This window comes from Typopeltis vanoorti, chromosome 3 (genome assembly GCF_054136105.1).
Source record: "Typopeltis vanoorti isolate ZY-2024b chromosome 3, IOZ_Tvanoo_1.0, whole genome shotgun sequence".
Classification (NCBI taxonomy): domain Eukaryota; kingdom Metazoa; phylum Arthropoda; class Arachnida; order Uropygi; family Thelyphonidae; genus Typopeltis; species Typopeltis vanoorti.
Window position 1 is genome coordinate 64,155,315 of NC_143551.1, and position 22,291 is coordinate 64,177,605.

At 37.1% G+C, this 22,291-nt stretch overlaps 1 protein-coding gene across 4 annotated transcripts in view; it reads right to left on the reverse strand.

Moving 5' to 3' along the window:
• The window catches only part of Als2 (Amyotrophic lateral sclerosis 2), a 550,533-nt gene that overhangs the window by 482,968 nt on the left and 45,274 nt on the right, over positions 1-22,291 (reverse strand). For all 4 annotated transcript variants that reach the window (XM_090415655.1, XM_090415656.1, XM_090415654.1 and 1 more), the window contains exon 3: positions 11,956-12,136. In XM_090415655.1, the coding sequence (XP_090271781.1) occupies positions 11,956-12,136 (181 nt within the window). The remainder of the gene's footprint in view (positions 1-11,955; positions 12,137-22,291) is intronic.

Here is a 22,291-nt window from a genome sequence, read left to right on the forward strand (position 1 = left end):
GTTTTTATTGTGTTTTTCCCTTAGAAAATTAGTGATTTGTAGTATACTAGTTTAGATTTTACTGTTTTATAGTGTATTTAGTATTTTATCACAGATTTTTATTAAGATATTTCAATATTTTGTATACATTTAAAATGGCACCAAAAAAGGGCAAGAAATGCAATGCTAAAAAAGACCGCAGGCAAGAACAAGAAGATTAGCCCTGCTAACGAGGTTATTGTTAGACATAGAGGAGGTTAATAAAAATGAATTAACTGCCAAAATAGCAAAGTTGAAGCACATCATCAGAGAGACGACATGGAAATTGCAAAAAGTTGAGGTGTTTAAATGAGCATAGTGAGAAAAAGCAATATAAACAGGAAAATAAGAAACAACAAAGCAAGGAAACAGGTAAGTCAGGAAATAACAGAAATCAGGTAGTGACGTTGTTAGTAAAAAGAAAGAAGTTATTTGGTATGGTGACTCTATAAATAAAACATGCTATAGATGAGTGAGTTATAACATCAAGTTTTCCTGGAGCGAAAATTAAAAATATAATGCAAGCAATTCAAAAACAGAAAAGAAAAGTAAAAGAAATAGTAGTCATAGCAGGTACTAATGACTTATCTGGCGATAAGTTCAGTATTATCATTACAGGCAACTCCAAGGAGTCCATAGATTCAAAGGAGGCACTAACATCATGTCAAGAACAACTATTCGACATTCACACAGTATCTATCATACTTCGCCTTGAACTCATTTACAGTCACGGCACCCACAACAGTCTGGTAGCTTATTCCACTCATTCACCACTCTCCAAGTAAAAAACCTAGCTCTAACACCCTTTCTAACCACACTCTTGCCCAGCTTCCATGTATGGCCCCTAGTCTTCCCACCACCAGTTCTATTCTCAAAAATATCTTCTGAACTAATCTTATAGAAACCCTTCAGTAAATTGAATGTCTCAAATATATCACCCCTTTTCCGCGTATCAACCAATTTCTACAATCCACAAATCTTCAACCTGTTCTCATAAGGTTCATTCCATAGAACTGCTATCATCTTGGTCACTCGTCTCTGGATCCTCTCCACCTCCTCCCCATCTAGAAGAAACCTTGGTGCCCATATCTGGGCACACAGCAGTCTAGATGGAATCTTATCAAGGCTCGATACAGAGGAACAATAACCTGTTTGACTCTGTTAAAAATACTTTGTTAAAGTATTTTTCAGCAACCAAGTGATTTCATGAGCTGATTTAGCCACTTTTGCGATGTGCGACTAAACTTCAACTCCCTATCCACCAACACTCCCAAATCCCTGGCATCGTCAATCTTCTAGAGTATAGTTCGACCAATGTGATATATTGCTGCTAATCTTTTCACCCCAAAATGCATAAGCTTACATTTTGCCACATTAAATTGACATTCATTCTCAGTAACCCAATCCTCCAAACTATCCAAATCATCCTGTGCACTTACTATTACTCTACCCAACTTTGCATCATCAGCAAACAAAAGAACAGTTCCTCTTTCCTGCTACTACTATCAATTCTTTCACCCTCTGCTTTTGTGCTCTAATAGACCCACTTACATCTTTAATGTTCGCACCAGGTTGGTACTATTTTGTAAAAATCTCATCTATCACACCGCTTACTAAAGAATCTCCATACAACACTCGCTCTTTCATTTTGTTTACACTCACAATCATACTCTTATTTTTCTTTTCATACTTTTGCCGTTTATTAGTTGGTACGCTCTGTAAACATTTTTGTCAATGCTCCAGCTGCCGATTTGCCCGCGCAACCGTGTGATCTCACTCATTGCACCTGTCTCATCATTTTTATTATCCGTTAATCCATTCATTCATTCTGTATTTTTATCTTCATTCTCACTTTCAACGCTGCTCTCACAGCCATCTGGTACTACCTTGCAAATATCACTATTCATACCTCTCATATCATTATTTTCTACATTCTGACTTTCAACAACGATATCACTCTCACGACCTGAAACACACTTTAAATCTTCACATTCCTTACACTTTCTGCACACATTCACTCTGCTGTCATTGTCTATCCAGACTCCAACCACTCTCCTCAAAGAATACATCTCACAAATGGTACACTGAATAAACTCCTTTATATTAAAATTTTTGAACAAAGATGGCGATCTGGATGCCATTGTATTTCTTCTTATCAGTGCCATGTGCACGCTATTAATCATATCTATCAAATTACTAATTGAAATAACTCAGAAAACACACAAAAATCACACAGACAAGCTAAGATACGAAAAGTAAACAATACTACATAAGATTCGAGCAAATTTACCAATTATTACTTAAAATAATACTTATCTTTTCAGGAGCTCTCTACAAACACTACACACCATGTAGCCCTCTAGTGGCCAACTCCTCATGACATGAAAGGGTTGTTGGAAGAAGCAAGAGTGAAGAGTGAGAAAGTGAAAATTCAGTATTTTACCTTGCTATGATAAAAATGAATTAAGAAAAAGGGCTACGATGGCAATGATTAGATGCATAAACTGTGTAGAAGGAATGCATGCAAATTATTGGATGTGTGAAGTGAGTTTGAGGGAAGATTGGATTTGTATAAGAGGGATGGCCTACACCTGAATGTGTTTGGTATCAGGAGTCTAGAAAAACTAATAACTAGTATGAGACCTAACATAGAGAGTCAGGAAAACTAAATTATAAAGAGAGGAATGGTGAGAATGTGAGAGTAAGAGCGACAGTGTTATATAACTCTGTTAATGATGCAAATGGGCTTTGTCATAGAAATGTTGACAAGGAGAGAACAATTTCAGGTTTATGTTCGCCCGGTTTGGATCCATCAAATGTGTGCAAAGATGTCTATGTGTGTAAGGCAAATTGTCCAAACGTGTCAGGCAGACTGCAGACAAGACAATACAAAAGAACAAACAGGTAGATTATTATGTCTGTACACGAATGCTAGGAGTATCAGAAATAAAGGGATAGAGTTTGTTGCCTTAGTCAATAAGTTTCGATCTCAGATTGTAGGCATTAGTGAGGCATTAGGCTATCAGAATCAGACCTACTAACTGGTATCTATGTCATGGGTACAGTATTTTAAGGAAGGATAGAGAGGATAGGAGAGGGGGGGGATGTGCTGCTAATGATATCGGATGACTTGAATCCAGTTAGAGTTGAGACCTATGATTGTAGTACTACTACTAACAATATTTCATGTGGCACTGAGTTTGAAGCCATCTGGTGTGAGGTAGAATCTAATAAGATCAATTACATAGTGGGGTGTTGCTACAGACCTGGTAGATCGGTTGCTAGTGATGAAGAAATGCATCACCAAATACAAAAGATGAGCACGAAAAAGAGTAATCATAATGGCAGATTTTAATTATCCAACTATTGATTGGGTAGCAGTAGAATCTAATGAGAAGAATGAAAATGCATTTACATTCTTCTCATGAGGCAGAAGGAGCTTGAGGGCAAAGACTGCTAGATTTGATTATAGTGTCAGAGGGAGTTTCACTTAAAAAAGTAACTATTCTGACTCCGGTTGGTGACAGTGTTCATGCAGTACTTGCTTGGGAAGTGACTAAGTTTATAAGTGTTCCATTCGGGAAAGATTACATGCTGAACTACAAAGCAGGAAATTATGACCAACTGAGAAGTATACTGAGTTTAGTAGAATGGGATCGGTTGCTGGATGGAAAGAATATCGACAGTGCATGGGAAGCATTGAAATAATACTCAAGAGATGTGATATCAGAATGTACCCTGAGAGTTCGAAGAAAAAATAGAGTAGGAGTCAAATGGATGTGTAATCTTATTAAGCAAGAGATTCGTAAGAAAAGGACGATGTGGAAGGATTACCGTTTGCATAAGGATGACGTCCATTATGAACGTTATAAGCAGGGGCAGCTCGTGCAAAGGCACTGCGGAACTGCAGCACCTCTAATTTTTCTTGATATATAAATATATTTATTAATTTATTTATATTTGCTTGTAATATTTAATTTTATCATCAACAATCCCATACAATTCTGTTATTTTGTATAAAAAATAATAAAAATCTATCTTGTAGTGTTCATAGTGCTTATCGTGTTTACTCCATCACTTTAAATATTTCGACATTACAATTAAAGACATAGCATTTGTTATAATTTTTATTTTAGAACATTATTAGAGTTATGAAAATGGATTTTATTTTTAAGTAATTTTGAATTATACTAAACTATATAATTTTATCGATAATAAACAATATTTTTTCATGAACAAAACAAGAAGAATATATTTTATTTTTAAGTAATTTTGAATTATGCCAAACTGTATCATTTTATCGATGATGAACAATATTTTTTCATATTTAATTTTTTTTTTAATTTTTACCATAATTTTGATATTTTATCCAAACACATATACACTGTACTTACAGTGTGTATGTATATTTCGAAAGTTGCAGCATCCCCACGATTTCAAGCCATGAGCCGGCACTGGTTATAAACAGCAGGCTAGAACAGTCACAACTGTTGTAAGGAAAGCAAAGTGTGAGTACGAAAAGAAACTGGCTCTGCATGCTGAAGACAACCCACAAGAATTCTATCAATATGCAAAAAGTAAAAGAAAGAATGAATATGAAAGGATAACTCTTCTAAATCCAGATATCATGAGGGTAATAGATGCAAAAGAGGTTGTTCAACTAATGAGTGTCCAATTTGTTAAAGCTATCAACCTGGTGAATGCAACATTGAGCTCACTCTTACCTCTTCACTAGATGAAGAAATTCAGGTGTGTGAGGTCGAGGTATTAGAGCTCTTGCAAAAATTGAATAAGAATTCAGCAATAGGGACTGATGAAATATCAGCATGTGTGCTAAAAGTGTGGTGTTCGGTTGAACTGGCCATTCCTATTACCAGGCTGTTTAATATGAGTCTCAGAACATAAAAGATTCTGCAGGAATGGAAGGAATGTATGATAATACCATTGCATAAGGGTAGTGCAAAGACCGATGTATCCAATTATTGACCAATTAGTATCTCAGGAGTGGTGGTGAAGATTTTGGAAAAATTGGTTAGGGCTTGCATTCAGAAATGGGTTGACAGTGAATCTCTACTTTACAATGAATAACATGGGTTTACTAAGAGAAGGTCATGTTTTAGCAACAACTTGCTCACATTTTATACCAATGTTACCTTTGAACTAGACAAGGGGAATGGATACACCATGATACTTTCGGATTTTGCTAAGGCTTTTGACAGAATACAGCATGGTAAACTTTTGCATAAATTGGAGAAAATGGATTTGGGTTATACAATATTAGTATGGAGAAGACATCAAAAAGTGGTATACGGGGGATCTGAGTCTGCAAAAAATAATCTGTTAAAAAAAATAATAATAATAACAAGTGGTCCACTGTTATTCAATCTGTACATTAATGATATTGGGAAGGATTTGACAAGCAATATACAGCTATTTGCTGATGGTGCAAAGATATGTAGGGTAATCAGGAATGCTGCTGATATGCATTACTTGCAGATGATTTGCACAGGCTAGAATTGTGGGCATGGGAAAATGGGCATCAGTTCAATGTGAGTAAATGTAAAGTCATTCACTTTAGCGTGATTAGATATCCATTGTCATATTATATTGGTGGGATTAGGATAGAAGAAACAGATGAGGCTAGGGATCTTGGGATGTTAATGTATTTGCAATCTATTAACACCCCAAGATCCCTAGTCTCAAAAGAATTGCAATGCTGAAACAAACATTCACATGTAAAGTAAGGATGTTATTTTGCCTCTTTATAAGGCCTTGATAAGATCTCACTTGGACTATTGTGCGCAGGTCTCCTGGTTTCCATTGTGATTTTGATATATTGGAGAAAGTACAAAGTAGAGTGCAAAAAATGATGAGGATTAATGGAATAATGATTATGAACACAGATTGAGAATTTGTAGACTGCAGACACTAGCAAACAGGAGTGACATGATTGAGACTTACAAACTTATGAAAGGGCCATACAGGATTTCAATTGATGGAATTTTTCAATTTATGGAGGGCGTGGAAAAGACAAGAGGGCATCCTTGGAAGCTGAGAATGAATGCTGCCAAGAAAGGGATGAGGACTAGATTTTTCTCTTAGAGGATGATGCGTGATTGCCATGGATGTTGTGAGTGCAAGTAGTGTGAATGAATTCAAGAATAAGTATGACAGCTGGTGTGTGTAATATGTGGTGTCCCTCAATGAGTCTCAGATTCCCTGGAGGTGTCACTTAATAATAATAATAAAATTTTGAACTTAAGAACTCAGCATTTGACATATGGCAGAAATTACCATGAAAGCTGACATGGAGATAAAACATTCGAACTTAAATTTATTTTTCCCAGCTGATGAAAACCATTTAGGTTTGAAACTGTAAATTTGTAGGTCAGCAGTTCATGTGAAATATTCAAAATACCTACATGTTAATTCATAAGTGTTTTGAAGTATATATTCTGCTTATCAACAGAAGCACACTTGTAAAATAGATTCTGCTATTTAGTTACAAAAATGTGAAGTGAGGTAGACTTGCTTTGAAAAATGCTGATAATGGCATTTTACACATAACTGAAGTGTTTTGTAAGTAAAAATATTACTTGCATATGATTTTAAGTATTTGTTTTGATTGCTTCATGCAGCTGATTTTGAGTATTGCCATTTTACTTGTTTATCATCCACCTCATTATGGTATCAAAACTCATTATGTTAAGTGTGTATACAATACATTCCACTCACCTGTCATCCTTCATGCATATTACCTACTCTCACTCTTTCTCACTAGCTGTATACAAGATAGTGTTCAAACCAGTTTAAACTTATGGAGCTGAGAGCTGGGTTAGAAGTAAAACACTTGACCAAAGACTAGAGACTGCAGATATGAGAGTCCTGAGAAAGATTAAGGGTGTGAGCAGATGGCATCAATGGCAATATCATATTAAAAACATTTTTTAATATGATATTGCCATTTTCCCTTAATATTGACATTGTTAGCATCCAGGAATGTGTTAGCAGAGCTAATTTTCGGGTGATATAGTCATTTAAAACAGAATGGGAGAGCAAGATTAGCAAAACAAATGTTCTCTGTCAGGTTTGGCAGGAAAAAGACCCAGAGGAAGACCAAGAAATAGGTGGATTGATATAGTACAAAGTGTCTTAGAAGATAGAAATATAAGATCTGACAATGTTGTCAATTTTTCATGTAGTACTATCATAGCCTGTACACCCCTTGAGGGTAAATATCAGGAATTTGATGATGATGAGAGTTTAGTCCTTGAACCTTGTGAAACCAACCTTATGCCATCATACAGAACTTTACCACTCTGAGCACATGCCAATATCAAAGTTATGGGAAGTGACTGCCATTAATCATTCATACTTTTTTCCCTTAATATTGATTAAGGGAAATCAATAAATAAAGTTCTTTTATTTATTAAAAATAATAAAGTTCCTTTGAACTTTAATAGTGCATTCTCCCGTCAACTCATCTGCGACCAAGACATGAACTAATAAGCACATACTACATGACTCATCTTGTGATTCATGTTGCAAATGCAATTAATTCATCTCTCAGTGATGATGCCAATGTAACAATGGATGAAATATACTGGAGTTCTAATAAATTTATTTTTCTAGATGTGTTAACAGTCTAAGGACATGTCTAGTATGCATATTTTGTTGTAATGGCAAGTTCAGAATGATGCATTAGTGAATCATATTATCATAGAATCACACTGAATCTAGCACGTTAACAACAGAACATTTTAAAAGAAGTAAAAACAATAAATTGTACATAAGTGGTCAGAACCTTGGTAGGATGTATCTTCTTGAGAGATCAGACAAGACTTAGTTTTGGTGGCATTTACAAGGTTGCCCCACTGGGATATAGTTAGGAGATCTGAGTTCAGGTCACTGGTCATGGTAGATCTTGAGGATTCTAATACTTCAGCACTGCAAGGTTTGTCAAATGAAAAGGAGGAATGGAGTGTACTGTCATTGGCAAAGCTATGGATAGGATTGGAATTCTGTGAGAGCAGGTCTATATACAAGAGAAAGCGTGGGTGAAAGAACAGAACCTTGGGGCTCCTGCATTGGTGCAGAAATCTGAAGAGAGGAAACCGTTCACCATGACATGTAATGAGCGACCAGTGAGAAAGCTGGTGATCCAGTTGCAGAGTGTGGAAGTCAGACCACATTGTGGCAGTTTGTTAAGTAGGTCCCTGTGCCAAACACAATCATATGCATTTGAAATGTTGAGGGAAACCATGCGAGTTTCTCTAAATTTTTCCATGGCTTGAATCCAGAGGAGAGTGGTGAAAGCAAGAAGATTAGCTATAGATTGCAAGTGGCAGAATCCATACTGCTGGTCAGCAATTAGTTGGTAGGTCTCTTAGGTCGTTCAAGAGTTAGTTATTGATTACCTTCTCCATAATTTGAGAGAGCACAGAAGTGAGAGCAACTGGACAGTAGTTTGTTGGTTGACTTAACACCTTTCTTTAGGTTGGGCTGGATTTGGACCTGTTTCCATGTTGTAGTGTGCAGATGCTAGTTGAATAGGATAGATTAAAGAAGCAATACAGGATAGGGTTAGTTCTGGGGCACAATTTTTTTTAACACAATAGGTGGGATACCATCAGGACCTTGTTTGTGTTCAGGTTATTAAGGATTCTTTGGATTTGTTTTTGGCAGAAGACTAAGGGTGACATGGAGGGGACAGTTCTTGATGAAGTGGAATTCAGTCTGAGCAGGCGTTTGGATCAAAAAAACTGAAGTAATAGTCAGACCATGGGAAGGAGGAATATAAGTCATGGAGGTTGTTCCAGTTGGCACCCTTGTAGTGCCAAAGGACTGCTACATAACTCCTTTGGATTTATTTTCACCTGCTTAGCTAATTTTCTGTTTTAATCAGATTTGGTCTTTGCCACACTAGTTACTCTTCTTGCTTACACTTTGTACCATTCACCAGTAGGCTGATCACCTTTTTCTATATATTTCCTCCACAATGTTTTCTTTTTTTGCATTTCTTGCTTTATATATCTACTCATCAACTTAACCCCACTCTGTTTACCCTTCTGACTGTGGGTATACAGTCTTATCTCTCAAACAATCCCTGACCCCTTCACATGCACAACTGACATCCTTTCCTTGCAACTTCTTATGCCATGGCACTGCTCCAAGCTGCCACCTAAGTTTGTCATAATCACCAGATTTGTAGTTCCACATGCTGATTAACTTCCCAAAAGATGACTGTATGGTCACCGTCCCTGACTGGAAGCAGAGTGCCTTGGTTATGAGTAGATCCTCTGATGATATTACCAGATCCAGAACTCAAACCCCTGGTCCCTCCATGATATGCTGTTTTGGGTAATTATCCCTTAGCAACTGTATAAATTCCACTTCCATCCTGTTATCCCCCTTTCCACCCTCCAATCCATGTCCACATAGTTGAACTCTCCCATCATAATGCTCAGCCTGCACTCGTGTTAATCTGCCAATGCTTGGAATCCACATCTTCCTGTGGACCTCCTGCTGGTCTATAGCAGCCACCAACAATGTACTTTGTCCTACTGGTCTATAACCTCAAATGAACCATCTCCCACAGACCCTAAATCCTCCAACTTCCAATTTGTTGGCTGAAGTTCTTCATGTATCATCAGCAATACCAACATCCTGTCCCATTTCCTCTATTCACCCTGATAATACAATACTACCCTTTATTATTTTTGCAGCTATTTTTGCCTGTTTTCGTTTAGCAGTGTTCCTTATTTTAAATACATTGGCTTTTTACTCAAGAATTCTTAGGGTATTATAGGTGTAATTTAAAGATAAATATATGCAGACTAATAGAGGAAGAAATTTTGCCCATACCTTGTTTGGATGTCTTCATTCTCCATACTTCTGCTGTTAGGCTATTAAAAAAAAAAAGGGGGGGGGGTGAGGGGTTGAGCAAGGTGGGAAGATTAATTAGAAAACCCGGGTTTTTTTTAATAATATATATATATATACATATATATATATATATTATTATATTTAAGGGCGCTTCTTTGGGGAAGGGAAAGGGTTTTATGGGAAACAGGGTGAGGAAGGGGAAGAGCATTAACGGGGGAGCGAGCCATTTCGATCGTGATATCATCATCGGAACATTTCAGGATAATGTGTAGGGCTATGTCATGACACCTTGGTGTATCTGCTTTAGGGGAGCTTGTGTTATCGCTTATTGGTCGGAGTCGTGACCTAATTTTTATGTTGTGGAGCTTCCAACACTCGGAAATTAGGTAGGGTCGGTGGACGTTGGAGTTTTTGTCACATTTTATGGCTATTGTTTATGATATTCTAAGCATTGTTTCGTTGTCTTGTTTGTCTATTATTATGGCCTTGTCAATTTGCGGGGTATGTTTCTGTTCAAGGCGTGAACTGCTATTTCTGTCTTCCCAGTAGTTTGTATTCTATTTTTCTTTTTGATATTGCATTTTTTTTTTTTTTTTTTGTGTTTAAATGTTCTGGAATAGGAATGTTACAGTCGCGGAAGTTTCTTGTAGTCTAGCCCATAAATACCTGATGGTAGAACCTGTGTAGATGATATCACAGTCTTTTTGGCAAGGAAATTTGTAGACTACATTGTGGTGTTCTAATATTTCTTTGTGTGTGAGAGATTTAGTGGGTTTTAGGAGAGTTGCTAATTTTTGGTTCATGGTGAATACCAGTTTATAGTCCGTGTGTTTGAAAAGTATTCACCACGAACCAAAAATTAGCAATTCTATTAAAACCCACTAAATCTCTCTCACACAAAGAAATATTAGAACGCCACAAAAAGCTTCCATGTCGAGCAGTAGTCGGATCACATCTGTCAATACGCATTGAATGACAGCCATTTCAATAAAAACCAGACTCGGTTCTTTGTGGTCTAGTGGCTAGGATACCTGGCTTTCACCCAGGAGGCCCAAGTTTGATTCCCAGCATGGGAATTTTTTTGCCACCTGGTTGGCCGAGTGGTTAGCATATCCACCCTCCAGCCAAAAGGCTGTGGGTTTGAATCCCACTGTGGCATTGATGTTTGTGATTGTCTCTGAAAATACTAGTGATGATGGTCGGTGGTAGATGGCATTGGTGTAGATGATGAAGGTAGTTGCAGTTGGTGGATATGGAAAGTTGTAGAGTAGGTGCCCTCCTTGATGAGGTCTTTGGACTTTCTGCAGGTGTTATGTAATAATAATAATAATCCTTGATCTTCACACCTGGGAAACATGCTTTCAACCCTTTCTCATTAAGTACACCTGCTATCAAAAGCTCCATATAATACCTTCTCCTTACTCCTAGTTTCTCAGATGGAGACTGAAGGCTTGAAAAAGCTACCTGTTTGGCCTCTTAGAGCAGATAAGTTTGCAGTGAAAATGAGGCAGCAAAACATTACAGAATTTGTCAAAAATGGCAAAAAAAAAAAAAAACGCATTCAAGGTTATTAAGAGAGAACATTTCTTATCCAAATCACACAAGATTAATGGCCTATGAACCTAATGTAACGACTCCTAAAGCTTCAGAATTGCTTAATACAATTTAAGTCAAGATTTTACCAGGATATAAAAGTGATTAAAAGGAAACAATATAACAGATTATTGTTGGTGTTTAAAATGGAAAATTGCTGATATATTATAATCATTTATACAAGCATTCTTTCATTTTCTTTTCAATAATTTTTATGAAATAAATACCAAATCATTAGGTTAAAATAAATAAATTTGAGAAAATAAAAACATCTGTTACATATTTTCCTGGTTGGTAAAAAATTCATATATGATCAAAAGGAATATTTCAGAAATCGGCACTGAAAACTTAAGCATAATGTTAAAATGAAAATTTGACAAACTGCAATTTAAAGACCAATGTCGTCTTAATTGTCAATACTTTAATGACTACTTTATAGCTACTATAGTGATACAGTACCTCCATAACTTTTGGCGATAAAACAACTAAAGACCCTATACTGTGTCCCAGCTGCCTGCTTTCATTCAGTCCCCAACTGAAGATTCGACAGTCTGAAGTTAGGGCAAGTGAATGACTACCACCAGCCACAACTCTAACCACGCCTTGGCCTGAGAGATTCATCACACAACATGGCTGTGACCTATAAAAGTAATTCTGTCATTTATGAAGTTAAACCTTCAATCTCAGAAAACAATTCCAAGAAACTGATTATTATATACAATTTTTAATACTTTCATAATTTGCAAGTTGTTCAAGTACAGGAATATTAAAAAATTGTGCAAATCTCACTTATGAAAGGTGATAAACCAGTCAGGTGAGTGAGTCAGTCAATAAATAAATTAGCATTGTGGATGGGCTAAGGTTGAATAATCTGGAAAGTTTGTTCTCAAGACTAAGCAGAACTTTTCAGTCACATAAAGACTATGTTAGTAGGAAAGGCAAATCCCACCATGTACAAAGATATTCACAAAATTTCCATATGTACAGTATGATATGAATTCTCATCCTGCTAGTTGAAAGTAGACTAGACAAGCTATCTAGTTGGCCAATCCAGCCAGCAAATATGAGTGTAATAGTACTCAACTTGAATTAAAAACTTATGGACATTATTTAATTTAGTTATGTGGCTTCAGAGCTATATTCAACATATCACTACTCAATGAAAACATTTCAGCATTACAGAAAAATATGCAGTAAGGTATACATCAAAATTGCCATTACTGGCAAGTGGAGAACTTAATTTATCTACATATAAATCTTCTTCCTCTTTATAGTGCTTTTATTCTGTTTGATGCAGGGTCTGCTATGATTATGTGAAAATCCCAACTGGCTTGTTGCAAAGTCTGGCATGGGGGGGGGGATTTTTATGACTATATATACATGTGTTCATAGGATTGGTCTTCCTGTTATGGGGGGGGGGAATACCAAGTTTCAGGGTGAAAAACCCCTACCTCCATATGAAACCAGATAACTCGCCTTTAGTCAAAAGAGACCAAATAAAGGTTATACACATCATGGACAGGAATCGAACAGAGGTCTTTCCGACCAAAGAGCTTCATCTATACCAACTGAGCTACGGAAGCTCTTATCTACATATATATATAAAATAATGTAAATTTTTCTATTTACATGTACATAAGAATGCAAATTGCATATGTTTTCATACTTAGGTAAGTAACTGGCCAAACAAATGAAATATATCAAATAATTTATGCTTCATATCCATGTTATTCTAATAGTATTGAACTATTATATCTATTTCAACAGACACCTTGCATATGTGTATGTAATGATATATAAAAACAAATTAGAACAGTGATCTTAAATATCAAAAATTCCATGAAGGGGGGGAAATTACATTTGAAATTGGTTTAATAATAAAATATTGGTTTGAAATAGTGGAAAAAATTGTCATTTTCCCAATAATATATCAATATATATCAGGTGTGGGGGGGAGAAGTATCTTATGAAGCAAGTTCGAATCAGTTAAACAACAAAAACTTTTGTCTTGCTATATGTATGGAAAAGCTGGCAATAAACAAGCTGGCCAGCATGGGAACTGCTGGCCAGCTTGTTTATGGAAAATAAACTGAAATTGTTCAGAGAAGGATTTTCAAATGTCTGCATTTCTACTCTTTTCATGAGAACTATCATTATGCCTGTGACAAATTTATGTTATTCAAACAACTACCATTGAATAATATTACATTTGTAAAAATCTGACAAGTGTGTTTCAGAAACTAAGAAATGTTTTATTAAACTAATATTATCTAGATATAAGTTTCATTACACATTTATCTACTGTAGATATAATTTTGCAGAGGTCCAACTAAAACCAAAATTCAAAGAACTTGACAAAATTTAATAGAAATCCTAAGCATCAAAATAGCTTAAATTAAGGGGGGGGGGGGGGGAAGAAATTATATTCTTGTCTAATCTATATCCAAGTGTAAGCCTGTGTAAGTATAATTCTGGATCCATAGGAGATACCATGGCTGAAATAATGCAGGAGTCATATTTCCCATGGGAAATATATGATTTCTCATTACATTCTACCTTAGTATCTCTTCAGGTCTGGCTCCCACTGATGAGACCTCAATAAAGGTTGAAACCAGTCTCGGTAGTGGCTCTTTCCATAATGCATAAGATCATACACATGGGATACTAGGGCAATTAATGTGAAGTAATTAGCCTCTATATACAAGTAGCCTAGTGCTGAAGAACTTTCACATGCAAACTATGCTTACACAAAGAATTAAACAAAAATATAATTTCTTAGCATTTTTAATTTAAGTTATAACCAAGTGAAAAACTTTCTACAACCACCAAAATAGCTTTAGCTATTCAATTAGTGCATAATTAATATCAATTACTCATTTTGTTAATTTTGCCAAATCAAACAACATGGACATTTTATGTTTACTACAAATGTCAAATTTTATTCAATTCTTTCAACCAGAAGTGGAATTCTGTGATATAAAATTCAACATTTTTAGTTGCCACAGCAAATAATCCAACTGAAACAAAAATTAGAACATTTAAAAAATTAGGAAGTTCGCAAATGTTTGTATAAATTCAAAGTACTAAATATGAATAAAATTCCATCCAACAAGAGTTCTGTAATAATTTGTATAGAGCTTCTCATGCTAGAAGCTTAATGGAGTGAAAGCACTTAAAGGATTAAAATATTTAATTCTTCCAATACTTTGTCTCAGTCACAGACAAAATACTGGAAAAATATTGTCAGGGAGTACAATATGAGACTTATAACACACACACACACACACACACACACACACACACACACACACACACACACACACACACACACACAAAAAAGCAACACACAAAGTACTAAATATGAATAAAAATCCACCCAACAAGAGTTCTGTAATAATTTGTATAGAGCTTCTTATGCTAGAAGCTTAATGGAGTGAAAGCACTTAAAGGATTAAAATATTTAATTCTTCCAATACTTCATCTCAGTCACAGACAAAATACTGGAAGAAATAAATTAACTGTGGAAAGGATACAAAGACGGATGACAAAGATGGTTTCAGGACTGTACAAGGATAGTTATGAGGATTGGCTGAGGGAATGAGGACTGCAGAGTTTGGTGGATAGAAGAAGGAGAGGTGATATGATTCAGACTTTTAAACTGTTGAGAGGTGGTTACAGGGTTGACACTGGGGAGTTCTTTCGCTTGGTTGAACAGCGGGAAGGAGTGATGACAAGAGGCCATCCCTAGAAGTTACGAAAGGAAACTGCGAGCAAAAGGGGTAAGGAGTGGTTTCTTTGCGTGGAGGGTGGTTGAACCGTGGAATGCATTGCCTGATGGAGTGGTGGGAGCGAGAACAGTCAATTAGTTTAAAGAGTGGTATGATAGACTTTGTGTTTCTTAGGGGGGGGAGGACCTCCCCTCGATGAGTCTTGACAGACTTTTATGTTCTTAGGAAGGACCCCCACGATGAGTCTTTTTAACTCCATGGAGGCCTGAATAATAATAATAATAAAATATTGTCAGGGAGTACAATATGAGACTTATAACACACACACACAAGCAAAAAAAAAAAAAAAAAAAAAGCAACACAAAACTAAGTGAAAAAGTGAAACATGTGGATGAACTAAAGTCCTAACTAGGTGGGGGTGTCCTCTGTGTGCATCTATTGGCAGCCTAGGATGTAAACTGGGATCTTGAAGTATTGTTTCCCATATTTTGGGAAGTTTTATGCAACCATATTTATTTAAATTTTTATTAAACTGATATTATCTAGATATAAGTTTCATTACACATTTATCTACTGTAGATATAATTTTGCAGAGGTCCAACTAAAACCAAAATTCAAAGAACTTAACAAAATTTAATAGAAATCCTAAGCATCAAAATAGCTTAAATTAAAGGAAAAAAAAAAAAAGAAATTATATTCTTATCTAAACCTCAGAATTAGGCTAATTCTGAGAGCATCTGCAGATTCCAAAAATAGTCTTTCCCTTTTAAATTTACTGCAATGGAACATGGTAGTCTTTTTCCAATCGATTCTGAGTCACATCTGTCTTAGGAATAAGATGAGAAGTATGAAAGATGAGAGTATGCGAATGGAAGAGATGAATGCAAGGTGAATCAGAGGAAGAGTGAGAGAGAATTATGGAAATGATAGAATACAATAGAAACAGTAGAAGAGAGGGAATGAGAAAGAGATAGATAGGAGAATGATAGAAGAGTAGAGAATAGGAGCAGTAGAAGAGAGGAAATGAGAATGAGTTATGGGAATGATAGAAAAGGAGAGAATGGAAACAGTCAGAGAGAGAGAGAGAGAGAGAGAGGAAATGAGAAGAATGCGAGGGAGTGCTGGAAACAGGGATAGAACGATGCCAGGACAGCAGGTGAGTGGGGGGAACAGTGAGAGAAAAGGTTAGAGGAGAGAGTGAGGGATACAGGTGAGCAATCAAGGGACAGAGTTGTAAGACGTGTGATGTATGAAGACTCAATAATCCATGGTGTGCAAGATAGGATGCCAGAGGAGTGTTTGCCTGGAGGAACGATAGAAAGTGTGGCTATGGCAATTAAGTGGTTGAAAAGATTGTGGGCACGATTGACTGACTTGAGAGGCAATGTAAATCAAGTGGCGAGAGAATCTCAGATCTCTCTCTGAGATTCATGCTTGAGGTTGTACAAAAAGAAAATGCAGAGAGGAAAGATAGTGTGTGTTACCTAGGTATGATAATGAAAAGCTTAGCAGAAGAGTAGTAATAATGAATAGAATAATAGCCAGAATGTGTCAAAAGAGAGGATTGGAATATGTGGATGCTTGGAGGGCATTTGAGGACAGAAAGGAACTGTAAATGAGAGACTGCTTGCATTTCAATGGGGAAGGACATAAACATCTGGAGAGATTGCTGTTTTCTCAATGAGTAGGTGTGTCAATGCAGGGAAACTAGAATTCCCAGGGTGGATGGTAGAAGGGGTGACCTCTTGTGGCAATGGGTGCTTGGGGGAGACAACATCAGGTAACACTGAGTCCAGTGGGGGGTCTAGAGGGGATAATGATAAGTATAGAAGTAGTGACATATTTTTACGCTTTATACTAATGCCAGGAGCATCTGGAATAAAGGAGATGAATTGGTGGAACTGAGAGCGTCAGGCTTGGCCAAAGATTACTGGGATCACCAAGACATGGTTGACGGAAGATAATATAATAACAGGAATAGAAGTAGCAGGATAGCATTTCACGGCAGGATAGGAGGGGAAAAGTGGTGGTGGAGTACTGCTTATAATAATGGCTTTGGAAGGCAGTGACACTAATGGTTTTGAAAGCATATGGTGTGAGGTATACGTAAGCAAGACAAGATATTTAGTGGGGTGTTGCTACAAGCCAAGCAATACAGAGGGTGGGGAGCAGGAGATGTTTAGGCAGCTGAGCTTGGCAAGTGCAAGAAGAATGATTGTTATGAGAGATTTTAACTACAGCAGTATAAGCTGGGAAGAGGAAAATGCATGTAGTAATAAGAAAATGGAATTTCTAGGACAAATGTCTTGGGCAACATGTAATAGAGGGAACAACAGGTTCAAGAATTTTGGATTTGGTCATAGCATCAGAAGAGCTTTATTAAAACACTTAAGGAATTGATAGGGCACCATCAGGACTGTTAGGAGAACAATAGCTTCATCTCTTCATTCCCAGTTTCTGTGTTGTAGTGCCTATGTGCACGTAACTTTTTTTGTAAGTTCCTTTAGAAGATGGCAACGTGACGTTGCCGAAATATTGGAAAATATTTATTAAAGTTTAATTTATATCCTTAACTATGTTGTTTCAATTCCTTAAGTGTTTTAATAATGCATAACCAACGCATAAGCATGTCTACGAGAATCAGAAGAGCTGATAACTGAGATGACATCTTGCCCCCCCCCCAGTTATAGAGAATGATCATGTGGTTTTGACTTGGAAGATGAATAGACATGCAGGAGTATCAAAGAAAAGGGAACATATGTTGAATTATAAGGCAGGTAATTATAATAGCTTTAGATATCAACTTAGGGCAGTTCCATGGAGTGCAGAATTGGAAGGCCAGATATCATTAGTGCTTAGGAAATTATGAAGGAATATTTGTTAGCAGCAATAGTAAGCTGTATTTCACGAGTGAAGAAGTGGACACAATTTGGTTACACCAAATTGTGTCCACTTTGATATTGTTTGTCATCCACTTTACAAGTGGATGACAAACAATATCAAACAGGAACTGCAGGTGAAAGAGAGATTATGGAAGAGATATAAGGAGAGGGGTGGAGAACAGATGCATGAAGAATATAAGACTTGGGCCAGGAGAGTGACTAGTATGGTGAGAAAAGCAAAACTGGAATATGAGAAGAGATTGGCACTAAGATCCAAAGAAAAATCCTAGGGAGTTTTTTTAGCATTGTGGCCAGTAGGAGGAGAAATGATTGTGGAAGAATGACATAGTGGAGTTGTTCAATGAACACTTTCTTGGAGTATTTCATCCTGGAGGAGTAAATTTTAATTACCAGAGGGATAGGGCAGGTTCGAGGTTTAGAGGTACAGGAGAAGAATGTGTTCCAAATACTGAGTACTCTGGATGTCAGTAAAGCTGTGGGACTGTATGCTATTTCATCATGGGTTTTGAGAGAATGTGCTAAAGAACTCACAGCTCCTTTGACCTGGCTTTTCAATGAAAGTCTGGCTATGGGAAAGGCACCCAAGGAATTGAAGGAAGGTAAGATGTAGCAGACTGGAAGTGTCTAATTAGAGGCCAGTTTGTGTGTCATCAGTAGTAGTTTAGATCTTGGAGAAATTAGTGAGGGACCATATACAGCTTTGGGCAGATGAGAGTAATGTTATCTGTGAGAATATGGATTTGTTAAGGGGTGCACTCGCTTAAGTGATATGATTGCCTTTTATAAAGTGAAAAGAGCAGTTGATGAGGAAAAGGCATACAATGCAACTTTTTTTTTTTTTGGATTTTGCAAAGGCATTTGAGAGGGTGCCACATGATAAGCTGATATTTAAGTTTCAGCACATGGGTTTTGATGTCGGGTTAGTCAACTGTATTCAGGATTGGCTGTCTGATAGGTATCAGAGAGTTGTGTATGGTGGTACAATATCAAGGAAGCAGAGGGTCACAAGTGGGGTTCAACAGGGCTGAGTACTGGGACCTGTATTGTTTAACCTTTACATCAATGACATTGTCAATGGATTGCAAGAGGGACATTCAGTTGTTTGCAGATGATGTGAAGCTGGGCAGGGTTATTAGTAATAGTGCAGATGTGGCAGCCCTGCAAGAGGATTTGAAGACAGGCAAATGAATGGGGGGTATCAGTTTAATGTAGCAAAATGTAAAGTCTTGAAGTTTGGGATACATCAATGGGAGGCTGCATACGCAATTGGAGGAGCTGTACTGGAGGAAGTAAGGGGAAACAGGAGATCTGGTGGGGTGATGATTGATAGAAAACTGAAATTCAGGGGGCATATTGTAAAGGTAGTGAAGGTAACCCAGAGGATTGCTGCAATACTGAGAAGGATGCTGATCTGCAGAGATAAGAGTTGTCATTCCGCTGTATAAGACCCTGATCAGGCCACACTTAGATTATTGTTCTCAGATTTGATTCCCAGGATCTGAAGGGGATAAATTAACTGTGGAAAGGGTGCAGAGGCAGATAACAAAGATTGTTTCAGGAATTTACAATGTTAGTTATGAGGATCAGCTGAAGGAATGTGGACTGCAGAGTTTGGTGAATAGAAGGAGAGGTGACATGATCGAGACTTTTAAACTGTTGAGAGGCAGTTACAGGGTTGATACTGGGGAATCCTTTCACTTGGTGGAGCAGCGGAAAAGAGTGATAACAAGAGCCATCCCTGGAAGTTATGAAAGGAAGCTGCGAACAAGAGGGTGAGGAGCAGTTTCCTTGCGTGGAGCGTGGTTGAACCATGGAATGCATTGCCTGATAGAGTGGTGAGAGCAAGAACGGTCAATAAGGTCAAGGAGTGGCATGATAGACTGTGTTTCCTAAGAAGGTCCTTCCACGATGAGTCTCTTGACTCCATGGAGGCCTGAATAATAATAATCAGCAAAATATCTATTATTTAACATTAAATTCTCAATAGAAACTTTAAAAAATGGATAATTTTTTTTATACAGGAAGTGATGTGACAAGTGGGGGGGGGGGGCAAAACAGTCGGTAAGAGAGCTTGTTGTTTTGCTAATTTATAGCATGGGGAATCTGCAGTATCTACTATAGATGTTAGGGAAGAATTGGGGTTATATATTTTTGGTAATCTGGATATCTTGAGGGGAATGAGAAATGAAGATTTTGAGTTTGTGATTTCAAGAGGCCAGGAAGAATCTTTTTTTGAGCAGACTTCAAATTTTTGATCTGAGATTTGGTGGGATCATAATCTAAAGGTCTATAGGTGGAGCTGTCTCTGAGAATGATATCCATTTATCAATGTACTCACTGATATTAAGAATAACAGTAACACTCTCCTTATCAACTTTGGTGATGACTATACTGCTATCTTTACACCTAGTTGGCAAGATGACAATTTTCATTTAGGATGCAAAAAATCGAGAAAGAATGCTGGAGACATCAAGCTTAATGCTGTTAGCTATTTCTAGTGCTAAATTATGGATAACACATTCGATGTCAAACATTAGGTCTAGTGCTGATACTTGTTTCGGAGCAATGGCATAAGGGCACTCATGGCAGCATCGCTAAGAGTGCCATTGCATAGGGTGGTAGCAGACTGGAAGTGTCTAATTAGAGGCCAGTTTGTGTGTCATCAGTAGTTGTTTAGGTCATGTTTAATATCGTGTTCACTATTAAATGAAGAAGTTGAACCAGAGGTAAAGTTTAGAATTCAGAAGACTGTTGTACTTTTTAACATGCTTATTTTTTATTTTTAAGAATTCTTTCTGAGTAGAGGTGTCTGAAATATCAAAAAGAATGGTAGAGAGTTCAATGTTCAGAATGGCTAAGGGCTGCAAATGCAATGAGCAGATGGCTGCATTGGTAGCAGTGAGGATAGTATGCATAGCAGCAATCTGTTTCTGTAGTAGAGTTAAATAAGTGTTCTCTATATAAAGTTTCAACTTATGTAATGTTTTGCCTACATGCTATATCTTTATCAATGATTGTAATCTGTGTGTGTGTGTGTGTGTGTGTGTTACGGCTTAAGTGATGGGAGAAACTCATGTTAGAAGTTTAATGGAGTGAAAACAGCACTGAGAAAGGATTAAAATATTGTTTAATTTTTCTCATATTTCATACAAGTCACTGAGACATCATCAGGGAGTGCAATATGAGCCTTGTAACACACACACACACACACACAGAAAGGACAACACCAAACTGAGTGAAAAACATATGGACAAAAGACTAGAGTCCTAACTGGGTGGATGGCCTCTGCAGGCACCCCACCTAGTTAGCTAATAGCTAATTTTCTCTCATAATTGATTTGGCCTTTCTTACCGTACTAGTTACTAGTCACCCTTCTTGCTTGCACCTTGTGCTATTCATGAGTATGCTGATCACCTTTTAATTTATATTCCCTCCACAGTGTTCTCTCTCTCTCTCTCTCTCTTTTTTTTTTTTTTTTTTTTTGCAGCTCTTGCTTTATATCCCTACTCATCCAATTAATTCCTACTTGGTTTTTTATCCTCCTGACCTTTGATATGCAGTCTCATACTGCTTCTCTCAAACAATTTCTGACCACTTCCCGTGCACTACTGACATTCTTTCTTTGCAGCTTCTCAAGTCATGGCACTACTCCAAGATGACTACTAAGTCTGTCATAATTCATGAAATAAATTATGAGAGACTTTATAGTTCCACATAAACCAGCTTCATAGTTCAACATAAATGCTTTCTTGACCAGGAATTCCACAACAAGACTTGTTGGTCAGCCTCCCCAACTGGAGGCAGAATATCTACCTTGGTTATGGATATATACTATTATCAGATCCAACACTCTCAAATCCCTGGTTCCCACAATCACATGTTTCAGTAATTATCACTTAGCAACTGTATAAATAACATTTAAAATCTTGCCATGCCCCCATTCCTCCTCCTAATCTATGTCCCCATTGTTGAAGTCTCTCATAACAATTGCTCAGCTGGCACTTATTGTGCTAATCTGCTGATGCATGGAATCAACATCTTCCTTTGAACTCTGTGGTCTACAGTAGCAAAGCAATCCTTAAACCCATTAACAGACAAAGCACTCACAAATGACTCTGACAACCCATTCCCTTCATTTCACAACTCTCCAAGCAAAAAAATCTA